Here is a 16,688-nt window from a genome sequence, read left to right on the forward strand (position 1 = left end):
CATTTAAAGGGGTACTCCAGTGGAAAACTTTTTTTTAATAAATCAACTGGTGCCAGAAATACATTTGTAAATTACTTCCATTAAAAATGGTAATCCTTCCAGTACTTATTAGCTGCTGAATACTACAGAGGAAATTCTTTTCTTTTTGGAACACAAAGCTCTCTGCTGACATCACAAGCACAGTTCTCTCTGATGACATCTCTGTCAATTTTAAGAACTGCCCAGAGCAGCATATGTTTGCTATGGGGATTTTCCCCTACTCTGGACAGTTCTTAAAATGGACAGATATGTCAGCAGAGAGCACTGTGCTTGTGAGGTCAGCAGAGAGCTCTGTGTTCCAAAAAGAAAATAATTTCCAAAAAACGTTTTCCACCAGAGTGTCTTTGGATAAAAAAAAATAATTCTATGGTTTTGATGCTGGATATCTCCTTTAAGAGCAATAATATCCTACTAGGTGGAGAAAGGGCCTTTGGGTCTCCTCTGGCTCCAAGTTCTAGGTACAACTAATATCTGTACCCCTCCCATAGTTGTAGTCCTGACAAGACACACAATTATATCCAAGATATTGTCAATGCAGAATACAGACTGAGCTCACGCCAAGCATGATGTTTTCAGAGTCTGCGTAATAGGTTGCATCTAAGCTATTGCACAATTATTAAAGAAAAGCCCACCTCCTCACAGTAACAGTAAGTGACCGTACATTTATCATACCTGAACACTACTAATGGATAGAGGAGAGGCAGACTCGCAGAGCTTGACCTCTGCAGGAGAAGCTGCTGATCCCTGAGATTCTTGGCTTGCTGGCTGTTCTGGTGAAAAGGCATCACTGTCCTCATCAAATGAAAAAGCATCTGTGTTTTCAGGAAAATCCGTCTGGCCAACTGCAAGTAACACAGGATATGATCATTTACCTCTCCCGCACTGAAATAGACAGAATATGGTTATCTACCTATCCAGAACTTGTTTATTGTAAACCGGATATTATGATATGCAATGATCACACACCATCAATTATAATACATGACATAGGCAGCTGGGAAATAAGTCCGGTCAGAGCTGCAAGGGACATGACTCCTGCTATAGTATGCATCTGTAACATTACATAAGCCCATCTGAAGGTCTGTGCAGCCATCTGGTCAGGCTATGTGTCTTATTGAAGCATCTATGTACACTTCCAGGGGAAAAAAAGAAAAATGCTGATCTACATACCAACTCCTTCCAAAGGCTTTATTAGGATTATGCATCATCTATATGGAGCCTGAACTCTAGAGTGAGATAAGAGGTCAAACGGAGTAGTACCATCCTGCATTCTAAGTTCACTTTTGCAGGTGTTCTGTCTTTAATCATGCTTCACTACATCCCTTATGCCTATCCCTCTTCTGTTTTTTTTGATCTGTATGGAAGTTCGTCTTCCAAGTTACACCCTATGGCTTAATGCAAACTCCATGTTGCCTTGAGGAATCCATAAGCATGGTGTGCAAACCATAACTCTGACAATTATCGATGGCAGTGCTCTGCAGCTTTCTGAAACCTAACCAGGTCTCCTATCACTACTTTACAACTATGTGCAGCGCTGAATGGTGATCATCATATGGTATCTGAAAGGATCAGTAGAGATAGCGGTCGGCCAAAGTGGTGTTTGGCTCATAGCTTTCTTATGTCTATGGCTACATTCAGTCCTAACTCCCCTTGAGTAAGATGATGTATGTCATGCAGAAATATTCACCTTGATCACCATTTCACACATTTGAGGTCATATTGAAGTGGTTATCCAGGATTAGAAAAGCATTGTTTTCTTACAAAAAAAAACAAAACAAAAAAAAAAACGTGCCAAGCCTATCCACAGGTTGCAGGTGGTATTATAGCTCAGCCCCATTCACTTATAGTGCTGAGCTGTAATACAACAAACAACCTTTGGTTAGGTGTGGTGCTGTTTAGCTATTTTTGGAACAATGCAGCAATGTTTTCCTAATTCTGGAAATCCCTTTAACCCCTTAAAAACCCAGACCATTTTCACCTTAAGGACCCGAGCATTTTTTGCACATCTGACCACTGTCACTTTGAGCATTAATAACTCTGGGATTCTTTTACTTATGAATTTGATTCCAATATAGTTTTTTCATGACATATTGTACTTTAACATAGTGGTAAATTTTCATCGATACTTGCATAATTTCTTAGTAAAAAATTCCAAAATTTCATGGAAAATGTTAAAATTTTCCATTTTTCTTACTTTGAAACTCTCTGCTTGTAAGGAAGATAGACATTCCAAATAAATTATATATTCATTCACATATACAATATGTCTACTTTATATTTGCATCATAAAGTTGACATGTTTTTACTTTTGGAAGACATCAGAGGGCTTCAAAGTTGAGCAGCAATTTTCCAATTTTTCACAAAATTTTCAAAATCTCAATTTTTCAGGAACCAGTTCAATTTTGAAGTGGATTTGAAGGGCCTTCATATTAGACATACCCTATCAATTACCTCATTATAGAAACTGCATCCCTCAAAGCATTCAAAATGACATTCAGAAAGTTTGTTAACCCATTTGTGTGTTTCACAGGAATAGCAGCAAAGTGAAGGAGAAAATTCAAAATCTTCAAGAACACTAGCATGTTCTTTTAGACCCAGTTTTTGAATTTTTACAAGGGGTAAAAGGAGAATAAGGCCCCCAAAATTTGTAACCCCATTTCTTCTGAGTATGGAAATACCCCATATGTGGACATCAAGTGCTCTGCTGGCGCACTACAATGCTCAGAAGAGAAGGAGTTACATTTGGCTTTTGGAGAGAGAATTTTTTTTAAATGGTTTTTGGGGGGCATGTCTTATTTAGGAAGCCCCTAAGGTGCCATAACAGCAAAAAAATATCCCACATGGCATACTATTTTGGAAACTACACAACTCAAGGTGTTTGACGACTTTTCATTAAAGTCGGAAGTGTTAAAAATTAAAATTTTTTGACTAAAATGCTCTTTTTCCCCCCAAATTTTACATTTGTACAAGGGGTAATAGGGGAAAATGCCCCCCAAAATTTGTAACCCCACTTCTTCTAAGTATGGAAATACCCCATATGTGGATGTAAAGTGCTCTGCGGGCGAACTACAATGCTCAGAAGAGAAGGAGCGCCATTGAGCTTGTGGAGAGAGAATTTGGTTGGAATAGAAGTCAGGGGCCATGTGCGTTTAAAAAGCCCCCCGTGGTGCCAGAACATTTTGGTCAAACACCAGACAAATTTGTCAAACACCTGTGGGGTGTTAAGGCTCACTATACCCCTTGTTACATTCTGTGAGGGGTGTAGTTTCCAAAATGGGGTCACACGTGGGTATTTAGTTTTTTGCGTTTATGTCAGAACCACTGTAAAATCTGCCACCCCTGTGCAAATCACCAATTTAGGCCTCAAATGTACATAGTGCACTCTCACTCCTGAGCCTTGTTGTGCACCCGCAGAGCATTTTACGACCACATATGGGGTATTTCTGTATTCAGGAGAAATTGTATTACAAACTTTGGGGGTCTTTTTTCCCTTTTACCTCTTGTGAAAATGAAAAGGATGGGGCAACACCAGCATGTTAGTGTAATTTTTTTTATTTTTTTACACTAACAAGCTGGTGTAGACCCCAACTTTTACTTTCCATAAGGGGTAAAAGGAGAAAAAGCCCCCCAAAATTTGTAGTGCAATTGCTCCAGAGTACGGAAATACCCCATATGTGGCACTAAACTGCTTCCATGAAATACGACAGGGCTCCGAAGTGAGAGAGGGCCATGTGCATTTGAGAACTAAATTACAGATTGCATAGGGTGGACATAAGGATATTCTATGCCAGTGATTCCCAAACAGGGTGCCTCCAGCTGTTGCTAAACTCCCAGCATGCCTAGACAGTCAATGGCTGTCCAGAAATGCTGGAAGCTGTTTTGCATACGATCTGTTTTTCATTTTTATTGGGGGGGGGGGACAGTGTAAGTTATATGTAGTGTATTACCCTTTATTATGTGTTAGTGTAGTGTAATGTGGTGTTTTCAGGATACATTCACACGGGCGGTGGTTTACAGTGAGTTTCCCACTAGGAGTTTGGGCTGCGGACAAAAATTTGCAGCAGTTCAAACTTGAAGCAGGAAACTCACTGTACACCCGCCCGTGTGAATGTACCCTGTACATTCACATGGGGGGGCGAAACCTCCAGTTGTTGCAAAACTACAACTCCCAGCATGCACTGACAGACCGTGCATGCTGGGAGTTGTGCTTTTGCAACAGCTGGAGACACACTGGTTGGAACCAGCATGTACTGATCGCCGAAGGGCATTCTGGGAGATGTAGTTATGCAACAGCTGGAGGTACGCAACTACAACTCCCAGCATGGCGAGACAGCCTTTTGCTGTTGGTGCATGCTGGGAGTTGTAGTTTTGCAAGATTTACAGGGCCACGGTTTAGAAACCACCGCACAGTGATCTCCAAACCGTGGCCCTCCAGATGTTGCAAAACTACAAATACCAGCATGCCCAGACAGAAAACTGCTGTGTGGGCATGCTGGGGGGTTGTAGTTTTGCAATATCTTGAGGGCTACAGTTTAGAGACCACTGTATAGTGGTCTCCAAACTGTAGCCCACCAGATGTTGCTAGGCAACAACTCACTGGCTTCCGTAGGATCGCCACACCAGGGAGCACGCCATTGCCGCCTGCTGCCGCTGATAAGTGACCTCCGGTGCCGGTCACCACCAGTTCCCCCGCTCTGCCAGGACTACAGTGGGTGGGCAGAGCGGGGAACCGAACTTGAATCCCCTCCCCGCCCCTGATCTGCTATTGGTTGGTTGATTCTGACCGACCAATAGCAGGGATAGGAGGGTGGCACCCCTGCCACCTCACTCCTATCCCTTCAGGGGGATTGGGGGGTTCTTGGACACCCCTGATCCCCCTTATTTTCTAGGTCACCGGAAACCTGTATGACCCGGAATCGCAGCAGATCGCCGGTCCCCGTGCAGGGGTTTGAATGATTTCAGCAGGCATTCCGGTCCAGTCCCCGCCCAGTGAGGGTCGGGGACCGGAATTCCCACGGGCGTACAGGTACACCCTGGGTCCTTAAGTGGTTAAAGGAGTGAGAATTATGTGAACAATGAATACATCTGACTGTGTAGTGATGAGGTCCTGATGGAAGTAACCAACTACTTCATGGGAGCAAAAAAGTACCATAATTCTTTTTTATATGATAGACTCTGGCCAGGTTTTGTGTGTTACTACGTGCCTATAATAGCTTCCTTAACACTGGAGTCCACGGGAAGGATGTTCTTTTCAACCAACTCTAATGGTCCCGGTCTTTGAGCGATTTTCTCATTGAGATCATCTGCTAGTCGTGCCCTCTTTAATTTCATTTGTGTTGCCTGCAGGGAGGGCTCAGCATGTGTCTCTACACAGAAAGAAAAGAACATACGGTTATCTCTTTTACTGTTTTATTGGAAACATTCTGTAAATTGTGTATTACACAGACAATCGGTAATTGTTTCTTTATAAATTATTAACTCAATAGAAAGCAGACTGTGCACCTTTGTTTACACCGATCCCGCTCTACAGGTTCATGGCAAGTTATGATAGATAAGTCTATTCAGCTAAGTCCTAGTACTCAACAGGCTCCCGGTACAGAAACTATTCCAAGTAAAAGTGAATTTTCTGCCCAAATTACCAAATAAAATCAAAATTTTATGTTCTTGTAGAGATTAAAAATTAAAGCTTAATGATGATTTATGTCTATGCAACCATGACTTTTTTCTGCTGATCCAGTTTTAATACATAAGGCTCAGTGAGAGTAAGGAGACCATCAACAAGACAACATTTTGTCATAAATGCTCTTCCAGAAGGGCTCCTCACTGTTGGAGCTGGCATCCTATAGGGGTTCAAGTCACAGTCAGGCTGTGCTGGTGTTCGGTACATTTGGCTCAAACATGAGGTTGTCAGGTGTCATATAGGTATTGCATATGTAATATCGTATGTGATGGCATTTTGCATAGAGCTGTATACACGACCGGCAATGCTTACACATCGCCAGTCACTTACACGGTAGATTCTGGGCACCCCTACGCTATCAGTGTGGAGAACAATTAAAACTTTGTGAGTGGGAGAGAGAGACACTAGTAGTTCCAGTAAGCCAGGGATGCTTTAGTTGCCTGAACTAGGGAATTTGGGTATGTTCAAATGTGGCCCAGTAGTACCGGAGAGCATGGCCTGTGAAAAGTATAAATATAGATGGACTGTCTCTGTAAGCTCAGGCCTGATACAGACACAATGCATAGTGGGTAGTATGGTTTGGGCATGGGCATTTGAGGTTTTGCAAAGACATCTAGCAGAAAGAATGTAGAAAAACTGTGGTAAAACATTCACAATGTAGATTCGGCAGAAAGGGACATCGAACCTGGACCCTTGTAGGTGCCTTCTGGCCCGGAGGAAAAGTGTACGTTTGTTGGGGGGGGGGGGGGGGGGACTCTCTCCTATCGGAGAAGGGCTTGTGATGGACCGCATCCAATCACAGTTTGGAGTGTGAATTGCAGCTGACAGATTCCCTTAAAGGCCCCCATAAATATTACACATGTGCTGGCCAAAGCTGCCACCCATCTAATGTATATGGAGATCTTCCAACTCTATACTACAGACGATGTTAGGGAGGATGTGGTGAATTTAAACATCTTGGTTCTTGTGCTCTTCAGAAGATAAGAATACACCAGAGTAGTCTGGAAGCAGTTTACCACTCCCCCTCTCCATTCTGAATGCATGGACGCTTGGGCACGCTGAGTGTTCATGTTTATGGAGGGTTCGGGAGAGAGAGCTGTTTAGCCAACAGCTATAGTATGTGTCATTAAGTCAACTTAAAGCCATGAACTGAATAACTATTATCAACAAAACACAATAGATGCATAAAGCCATCTCTCTCTTCAAACAATGACTGCACCTTATTTTTCCCACTTCTTGTGTGATAACATGGTTATAATACTCATCAGACCTGATGATCAAGTCTGCAGCTGTAAAGTCATCTTATGCCTCCCGACAATAGAATCACTGAAGCAGAAAAAACAGAACATATGAGAATTCTGTAAATCACAGAACATGAACCCAATCTGATGAGGACTAAGGCTGGGGGACAATGGACAAGAACTGCTTGACTACAGATCCCCGAAAGAAAGAAAAAGTGATCGGCCCCATCTCTTGTACGATGAGATTATCTAATAGAAAGTGAGCACTTCATCTTATTACCTAATAATTACTCTTCCTCTTTTATATGACCAGCTCCTAACAGGAACCTGTTGTAAGCACCAGCTTGCTCTAAAAATGCCACCTGCTGACTAAACATAGTAGAATAATGTATGTGATGAATGATAAAACCAGGAAATCGTGACTCATCGACACAACAATGCTTCCCCATCTGTATGTAACTTGTTGTCCTAATCTCATTATTTCTATACATGAGCCACAAAAATACCATCTGCACAATAGTGTACAATAGCAGAGAACATGGGGTTCTAAGCATCTACATTAAACAGCAGAGTAAAAAAAAGTTTAAGGGGTTCTCCGGAGCTTAGACATCTTATCCCCTATCCAAAGGATAGAGGATAAGATGCCGATCGCGGGAGTCCCGCCGCTGGGGACCCCTGGGATCTAGCACGCGGCACCCCGTTTGTAATCAGTCCCCGGAGCGTGTTCGCTCCGGGTCTGATTACCGACGACCACAAGGCCGGCAGCGTGTGACGTCACGCCTCCGCCCCTGTGTGACATCACGCCTGCCCCTCAATGCAAGCCTATGGGAGGGGGCGTGATAGCTGTCACGCCCCCTCCCGTAGGCTTGCATTGAGGGGTGGAGTGTGACGTCACACAGGGGCGGAGGCGTGACGTCACACGCCGCCGGCATTGTGGTCGTCAGTAATCAGACCCGGGGCGAACATGCTCCGGGGACTCATTACAAACGGGGTGCCGCGTGCAAGATCCCGGGGGTCCCCAGCGGCGGGACTCCCGCGATCAGGCATCTTATCCCCTATCCTTTGGATAGGGGATAAGATGTCTAAGCTCCAGAGAACCCCTTTAACAGTGTTGTTTGTGAGGATAATGGGAGAGATTTATCAAAACCTGTCCAGAGGAAACGTTGCTGAGTTGACCATAGCAACCACTCAGATCACTTCTTTCATTTTTCAGGGGCCTTTTTGAAAAATGAAAGAAGCGATCTTCTTGTTTGCTATGGTCAACTCAGCAACTTTTCCTTTGGACAGGTTTTGATAAATCTCGCCCAATGTCTAGAGCAGTGGTCTCCAACCTGCGGACCTCCAGATGTTGCAAAACTACAATACCCAGCATGCCCGGACAACCAACGGCTGTCCGGGCATGCTGGGAGCTATAGTTTTGCAACATCTGGAGGTCCGCAGGTTGAAGACCACTGGTCTAGAGTATAATTTCTACATAAGCTGATTCAGGGCCCTCTGAACTTTTCCAGATTTGTAACACATTTCTTGTAAGCCCTGCACCCTCAAATATTCATGTACTATTACCTTTGACCATAGGCAAAACATTAAAGGGATTATTCAGGAATAGAAAAATACAGCTACTTTCTTTCAAAAAATAGCTCCCCGTCTGTCTCCAGGTTGGGTGTGGCTCTGCAGCTCAGTTCCATTAAAGTGAGTGGAGCCAAGTTGTAAATCCACACCCAACCTGGAAACAGACGGAGAGCTGTTTTTGAAATAATTTAGCTGTGTTTTTCTATTCCTGGATAACCCCTTTGAGCCTCTAGCATAGCCCTAGGATATGCCATCAATTTGTGATAGGAGGGGCTCCCTCCCATTATAAAGTAATTTCATAACCTAGCAAAATGCCATCACTTTATAAGTTGGAAATATCAATTTGAGTTTATTTAGCATTATCTGTGGCCATGTTCACATTGGCATGGGTGATTTTGTTGGAAATTTCCGAAAGAAATAGTGCTGCATGCAAACAACAGACACCTTGGGAGAAACCAACAGACCCTACAGGAACTGGTGCCATAGTTTTGGCTTATTACACAGAATAGAGCCTTAAAGGGGTATTCCGCCCCTAGACATTTTATCCCCTATCCAAAGGATAGGGGATAAGATGTCAGTACACCGCGGTCCAGCTGCTGGGGACCCCTGGGATCCCCGCTGTGGCACCGCGCTATCATTACAGCACAGAGCGAGTTCGCTCTGTGCGTAATGACGGGCGATACGGGGGACTGAGCAGAGTGATATCATGGCGCCGCCCCTCGTGACATCACGGCCCGTCCCCTTAATGCAAGTCTATGGGAGGGGGCGTGACGACCGCCACGCCCCCTCCCATAGACTTGTATTGAAAGGGGCGGGCCGTGACGTCACGAGGGGCGGGGCCGTAACATAACGATGCTCCGGCCCCTGTACTGCCCATCATTACGTGCAGAGCGAACTCCCTCTGTGCTGTAATGAAAGCGCGGTGCCGCAGCAGGGATCCCAGGGGTCCCCAGCAGTGGGACCACAGCGTACTGACATCTTATCCCCTATCCTTTGGATAGGGGATAAAATGTCTAGGGGCGGAATACCCCTTTAACAATGGCAGAGTTATAACAAAACTAGTGTAAAGAATCCACAAAATCACTCTGTGAGCTTTTTTTTGCCCAATGCAGACAACGTGTTGGTCACCTAAGACCTTATTCATACTAAACTACAGACAAGAAGCCTCAGGAATCTGTTTGTGTTATCTCAATATGGAGAAGACAATTACTATGAAGTATTACCTTCTAAAATGTGCATCCTCACAAGCTCGGATCGCTCAGGTCGACTGCGAATCTTGTGCTTCAGGAAGTTCTCAGTCTGTGCACAAGGTAGAAAAAGATAGAACAGGACCAGAGTCAAGGCATGACCGTCATGTATTTGTGCTGCTCTAAGCTCCCATCACTAAAGCAAAGACAAAACTTTGCCTGGAGTTCAGATTTTGGCTAACCACTAATGTACTATGCAGGATATTTTTAGCAAGTCTTCAGCATCATTTGTTAAGTGTTGATCCACTTGCGAGATTTCTATTTCTCATATATTAGGCATTAAATCTTACCCTGGCACGCTCCAAGCTTTTGATCTGTTCATGAAATGCGGCAGGACTTTTTAAAGCTGAAAATAAGAGAAGACAATGTTATCTTTGGCAAGAAGGAAAATAAATAGAATAGAAGGTTTGTGAAGGCAAAGCGGATATGAAAGATGCATATGAGGAGAATCTCATAATTGGAGAAAATTGATGTTTTTCCTATAAAATATTAATAAGTCAGGATAGAATTCAATGATAAATAATTTTGTTAATAATAATTATGTTTGGCCACCCATGGTCATGCATGAGAGGCGGTCTAGCCATAAAGGTAGTGCTGATGTCTAGATATCACAGAACAGACGGCTGTCTTTTATACAGATGAGCGATGCTATTTTTCTTTGTCTCCTCCAACTTAAAAATCCTTCAGGAATGTCTTGTTATTTTATCCTGTTACAATGCCAATCACATACCGCATTCCAAAAACACAAAATACAGCGGTTCAACGCTGTAATAGGTTTCCCATTTTGCCTGATTTAATGATAACCTCCGCATATTTTAGGTTTTCCAATAAATTTTCAGCACCCAAGTCAGGAAACATACACTTAAAGGACAACTGCAGCGGCATTACACTCATCCCCTATCCAGAGGATAGGGGATAAGTGGTTGATCGCGGGGGGTCCGACCGCTGGGACCCCCCCGATCTCCCTAACGGGGCGCCGCCATAAGCGCTCATGGTGAGCGCTAAGGCGCGTAGCGTCGACCTAGAGGTCAACAGTCACGCCCCATCTCCTCCCGTCCCCATACAGTTCTATGGGGGATGCGGGGAGGCACGAAAGCTGCCTCCCTGCCTCTCCCATAGAGATGTATGGAGGAGGCGTGCCGGCCGCAACGTCATGCTGCGGCTGGCACGCCCCCTGCAGGGGAGAGCCGCGGCCCCATACAGGAGATCGCCAGGGGCCCCAGCGTTCGGACACCCCGCGATCAAACACTTATCCCCTATCTTTAGGGAAAGGGGATAAGTATTTGAAACGCTGCAGATGTCCTTTAATGTACAGCCAGCTAGTAAGATAAATCTAGCTTACTTATAGTCATTCACTTAAATTAATATTGACAGTAGAAAAAAATGTTAATTAACTATTTAATGCTACTGTAAAAAAAATATATATATATAAAAAAAAAAAAAAAAAAAAATGTAATTTAGGACCTTAGGGAAAACGTCTGATCAAGGTACCAGATAAGGAGAGACATGCAACTTAAGCTGACTGGGCTATAAGCAGCTGTCAGGACTCAATCCCATTACTAGTTACTTGGGTCCTAACAACATCTTTAAACTATGATTATTCCGAGACACCAAAGCAAATGCCTGAGAGTAACTGCGCTGCCTGTACCAGTTTAAAGGGGTACTCTGGTGACATTTTTTTTTAAATCAACTGATGCCAGAAAGTTTAACAGATTTGTAAATTACTTCTATTTCAAAATCTTAACCCTTCCAGTACTTATCAGCTGCTGTATGCTCCACAGGAAGTTCTTTTATTTTTAAATTTCTTTTCTGTCTGACCGCAGTGCTCTCTGCTGACACCTCTGTCTGTCTCAGGAACTGTCAAGAGCAGGATAGGTTTGTTATCGGGATTTGCTCCTGCTCTTGACAGTTCCTGAGACAGACAGAGGTGTCAGCAGAGAGCACTGTGGTCAGACAGAAAATCAAATAGATACAGATCCTACCCTTGTGTAATCAGCACACCTATGGCAGCAGTAATGTGTTTTACCCACATCTCTAAAAAGGTAACATTTTTATTCTTCTAAAAGACTTACTTAGCTTATTTGCACATTTAATGAGAGTGAAAATGGATTTTGTGTGGATATGTGGTTGACTTACGTGGCATGATGCCCTGGTCTACAAGTTGTTCTCTTGTTCGCCTTTGTTGTAGACGCAGTTGAAGCACTGTAAGACAGAGGAGGAGACGCGGTTACAGACAGTCTGACTCACACTTGCCGGTCATTATGGGTAATACCATGCTGGACCATACGATGCTCATTAAATATACTCTTAAACCAAGACTCAGCCCATAATGCTCGTGTTGAAAAATATTTTTTCTACTTGCTTTAGGATAGGTCTCTAAAAAACCTGATGCAAAAAAACTGTACTGTGAAATTTAGTTTTACCTTATCTCTAGCTGCAGCCATTAAAAGAAACAGACATCAACACCCCTTAGGCAACATGACTGTTATAGAATTTTTTTTGTGAGACACTTTGAGAGGAAAAAATATGAAAATGCAGGATATACGACAGCAAAGGACTCCATCCAGGAGATACATGTAAGCTGGCTATTATAGGAGAGTTTTCTGTCCCAAAGTCAAATCTCAGAAAAACATTGAGGGGATTGTCATAGAGTTAAAAGACCCAATCATTGTAAGGGGACAACATTTCAGTATGCTTTATGAGACCCAATAAATAAGGATTCCTGCAAGGCTGTTGCCTCACAGCAAAACTGTCAAAGAGAAAACAAGGACAGGATGTACCCTTTAAGCATTACTGTAAAGGGTACAACAAACATCCAGGGCCTATCATCTACACACAGAAAGGGCAATGCGTGCACAATCGTTGGGGCCCCCACCAATTCAGAGAATTGGGTCCCCATTTCAATTAAGCAGCAGTTACAGGCGATCATTACCACTCCATTCACTGTCTATGGGGGACAGTTATCATTGTTTGCTTTGGTAAGCAACTTCTAAAGGCATTTTTTTTTTGCTTTAGTTTTGATTATGTGCTACATATTTATCACAGGGGGTTGATATTAGGGATCGACCGATTATCGGTATGGCCGATATTATCGGCCGATAATCACGATTTTGGCATTATCGGTAATGACCTTGCCGATAAGCAGATAATGCCCCGCCCCTGCACCGCCCCCACCGCACCACGAAAGCCCCCCCCCCCCGACCCACCGCACTGCGTCGCACCCCCCACCGTAGTGCTGGGCGGTATACCGGTATGAACCGGATACCGTTTTTTTTTTTCTCCCACGGTATGGATTTTTGCCCATACCGCTATACCGGTCGGGCCTCTCCCCCACCCTCCGAGTCAATAAAAAAAAAAAAATTAAACTTACCCGTAATGGGGGTGGTCCAGGCCAACCATCCTTCCTGTAGTATCCGGCGGCATTCCGGGTGGAGGGTGAACCGATCCGGGCTGTCCTTCTTCTCCGGGGGTCCTCTTCTCCACTACGCCGTGACGTCAGGTGCGTCGCTGCGCATCGGCGCCTATGCAGCATTACTAGGCCGGAGCCTGCCCGGAGTGGAGAAGAGGACCCCCGGAGAAGAAGGACAGCCCGGACCGGTTCACCCTCCACCCAGAATGCCGCCGGACACTACAGGAAGGATGGAGGGCCCAGACCACCCTCCCCGGACGGTCCCTGCAGCAACTGGGAAGGTGAGTCAGGGTTCTGGGATGGACAGGGGTCTGTATAATATACTATACCTACAGTAGGCCCTCCAGCTGTTGCAAAACTACAACTCCCAGCATGCCCGGACAGCCGTTGGCTGTCCGGGCATGCTGGGAGTAGTAGTTTTGCAACAGCTGGAGGCACCCCTAGGCGCGGTGCAGCGCGGCGGGGGGAGCTGTGGCGGTGATAGGTCTCAGGACCCCCGGACAGGCAGGGGGAGAGAAGCGGGTGGCGGCGGCGGCCTATGGCACCGCAAAAGCCACTGCAGTGCATTGATTTAAAGCGCCCGCTTTAAATCAATGATCTGCAGCGGTGTCGCAGGGGGATAAATAGCCGATAACTTATTCCGGAATATCGGTATAAGTTATCGGCTATCGGCCCTAACTTCTACCGATTATCGGTATCGGCCCTAAAAAAAACGATATCGGTCGATCCCTAGTTGATACATTTGGAGCACATAAGCAAAACAAAAAAAAACAAAAAAATCGCAGCTGAGACTTTTGTGAGTCTTTTTAAATTTGCTCACATGCTGGAGTTTTGTACTCCAGGTCAGACCTGGGGCAGACTTGCGACTTTTTGTAAGGGGTTTCCGACGTTTCTTTTTGCCTAGGTGCGACTTTCGCACATCCTAAATTCATGACCACTGCAAAGTGAAAACTGAAATTTGTTTAGGGAAGGCTGTTTGTAACTTTTTGCTTACCCACAAAAGTCACACAAAAAAGTGCTTAGGTGCATGTGAGACATTTTGTCCGTCCAGAGTTAGCAGGAAAAAAAAAAGGCTCTAAATACCTTGATAAAGGTCTTAATAACCTTATGAGACTGATGGAGATAGTAGAGTACAATGCTCATGTATTTCTGTCAGTCCTATAGGTAGTGAATGAAGCAGCAGAGCACATGAGGAATTGCTACTTCAATAAAATTGGGGATTTGGGAACTCATTTTTGGAATCTGTGGGATGAATAGGGATGGACATCTAGCAATGATGTAAGTGTATTACCTATGTTAGGATAGGTGATAAATATTTGTGGGATACCCCTCTAATAGGACTTTAGTGGGACCTCAGTATTGATGGACTTTTCTTAGGATATACCAGCTACATTTAAAGGGGTACTCCAGTGAAAACCTTTTTTCTTTTATATCAACTGGTGGCAGAAAGTTAAACATATTTGTAAATTACTTCTATTAAAAAATCTTAATCCTTCCAGTACTTATTAGCTGCTGAATGCTACAGAGGAAATTCCTTTATTTTTGGAACACTGATGACATCACAAACACAGTGCTCTCTGCTGACATCTCTGTCCATTTTAGCAACCATGCATAGCAGATGTATGCTAAGGGCAGCATGGTGGCTCAGTGGTTAGCACTGCTGCCTTGCAGTGCTGGGGACTTGGGTTCAAATCCCACTAAGGACAACAATAAATAAAGCGTTATTATTATTATAATAACGTCAGCAGAGAGAACTGTGCTCGTGATGTCATCAGAGAGCATTCCAAAAAGAAAATAATTTCCTCTGTAGTATTCAGCAGCTAATAAGTACAGGAAGGATTAAGATTTTTTTAATAGAAGTAATTTACAAATATGTTTAACTTTCTGCCACCAGTTGATTTAAAAGAAAAAAAGGTTTTAACCGGAGTACCTTTTATTTTTTTATCCAAGCACAGCACCATACACACAGGTGTGGCTGTGCCTGGTACTGCTGCCCGGTATTATTGACTTGATTGAGACTAAACTATGGTTTCAGACACAGCCCCCTGTAAGAATAAGACAACAGCCTCTTCATTCTGTTCATTGGCTGAGGTCCCAGGGATATCCAGTGTTCTATGTTCATTGGAGTCTAGGTACACACTGTATTGATACAATCTGCTATGTACAGTATATGGATCTATAAGACCACCCAATATCCTCAGTTGCAATGTGTTACATTCTCACAAACAGTATATAGCTTTTTGAACTATAGAAATAAAAACTAACATATGGATTTACTATGTCTGGCAATGAAGCCAAATTAGTATCAAATTGTGGCATCGTAAATATTTTTTTTGATAAATCAATACAACAAATGCCAGAAATGTGATCATCATCTGTTCCTTCCCCTCAGGGACCACCTGCCAAAAATCCCAGCTACAATGAAGATCAGTACTGGTGGCTGCTGTCATAGTTTCTAACAAGGGAAATGATATGAATGCAAGCAGAGCAGCCTGTGACCAATACATAAAAGCAATCTGGAGCAAACAGCTGAAGATAAAGTGCTGGGCACAAATGTGACTTTCACAAAATGTACAGCACTTGATGGGTGCCTGAACAATGTCGTGCTGTTCTGAAGTCACTACTGACATCATGGCGTTGAGTTCCTCCCGCTGGGTGATTCTAATTTGTTGAGAATAATAATCCTGTTTGCTTCTGTCTTGTGGAAAAATTATATCTGAGACAATGTCCGCTCCCCAGAAAGCTTTTAATCATCATATCAATGCATAGACACCGCACATAAAAGCCAAGCACAAAGCCCATTTCCAAAGACATCCTGCTAGAAAAAAAAAAAAAAAGACTTAGACTGAATTAAAACTATGGGGAATTTACTAAGAGCGACCTTTCATATGTACACTGGAGTCCACTGGTAGAGAATGTGTCAAATTTATTAAAGGGCACACGCCTCTTTGGTTATGCTTGAGTCATAAAAGCAAATCTGCATCTGCCCAGTAAATTATGGTAAATCTATGGACACATATGCACTAGATCAGTGTTTTCCAAGCGCAGTCCTCAAGTACCCCCCAACAGGTCATGTTTTTAGGATTTAATGATCATTGAATCAAGGATCACCACAATTATATCACCTGTAAAAGACTAAGGAAATCCTCAAAACATGACCTGTTGGAGGACCATGCTTTGGAAACTCTGCACTATATCCTCCCCACTTTCCTGGCACTTTGCTCCTTTTTGCCATTTAAGCTATTCTCATTACCTTATCAAACTTTATGCAAATGTGACCAGTGCCAAAATTCTAAGCTTTTATAAGCGAAAAACTGGCATAATGGAGTTAGACATGCATCTATACTATGAAAAAGAGATATTTACTATGTGATACTTCTTGTACTATGGGAAAGTAAAAATGGAATTGGTTAACCGATTATCCGCATCATATAAAGTAATGGGTACCTGGTTGTGGAGAGAAAACAGTGAAGGGGACACTGTACTAAACAAGTTATTGCCCC

At 43.5% G+C, this 16,688-nt stretch overlaps 1 protein-coding gene across 5 annotated transcripts in view; it reads right to left on the reverse strand.

Moving 5' to 3' along the window:
• The window catches only part of MRTFB (myocardin related transcription factor B), a 389,460-nt gene that overhangs the window by 56,844 nt on the left and 315,928 nt on the right, over window positions 1-16,688 (reverse strand). For all 5 annotated transcript variants that reach the window (XM_056536177.1, XM_056536178.1, XM_056536176.1 and 2 more), the window contains 5 exons: window positions 11,913-11,978; window positions 10,067-10,122; window positions 9,753-9,828; window positions 5,244-5,405; window positions 712-881 (listed from right to left, as the gene is read on the reverse strand). In XM_056536177.1, coding sequence (XP_056392152.1) covers window positions 712-881; window positions 5,244-5,405; window positions 9,753-9,828; window positions 10,067-10,122; window positions 11,913-11,978 — 530 coding nt within the window. The remainder of the gene's footprint in view (window positions 1-711; window positions 882-5,243; window positions 5,406-9,752; window positions 9,829-10,066; window positions 10,123-11,912; window positions 11,979-16,688) is intronic.

This window comes from Hyla sarda, chromosome 8 (assembly GCF_029499605.1).
Source record: "Hyla sarda isolate aHylSar1 chromosome 8, aHylSar1.hap1, whole genome shotgun sequence".
NCBI classification, from domain to species: domain Eukaryota; kingdom Metazoa; phylum Chordata; class Amphibia; order Anura; family Hylidae; genus Hyla; species Hyla sarda.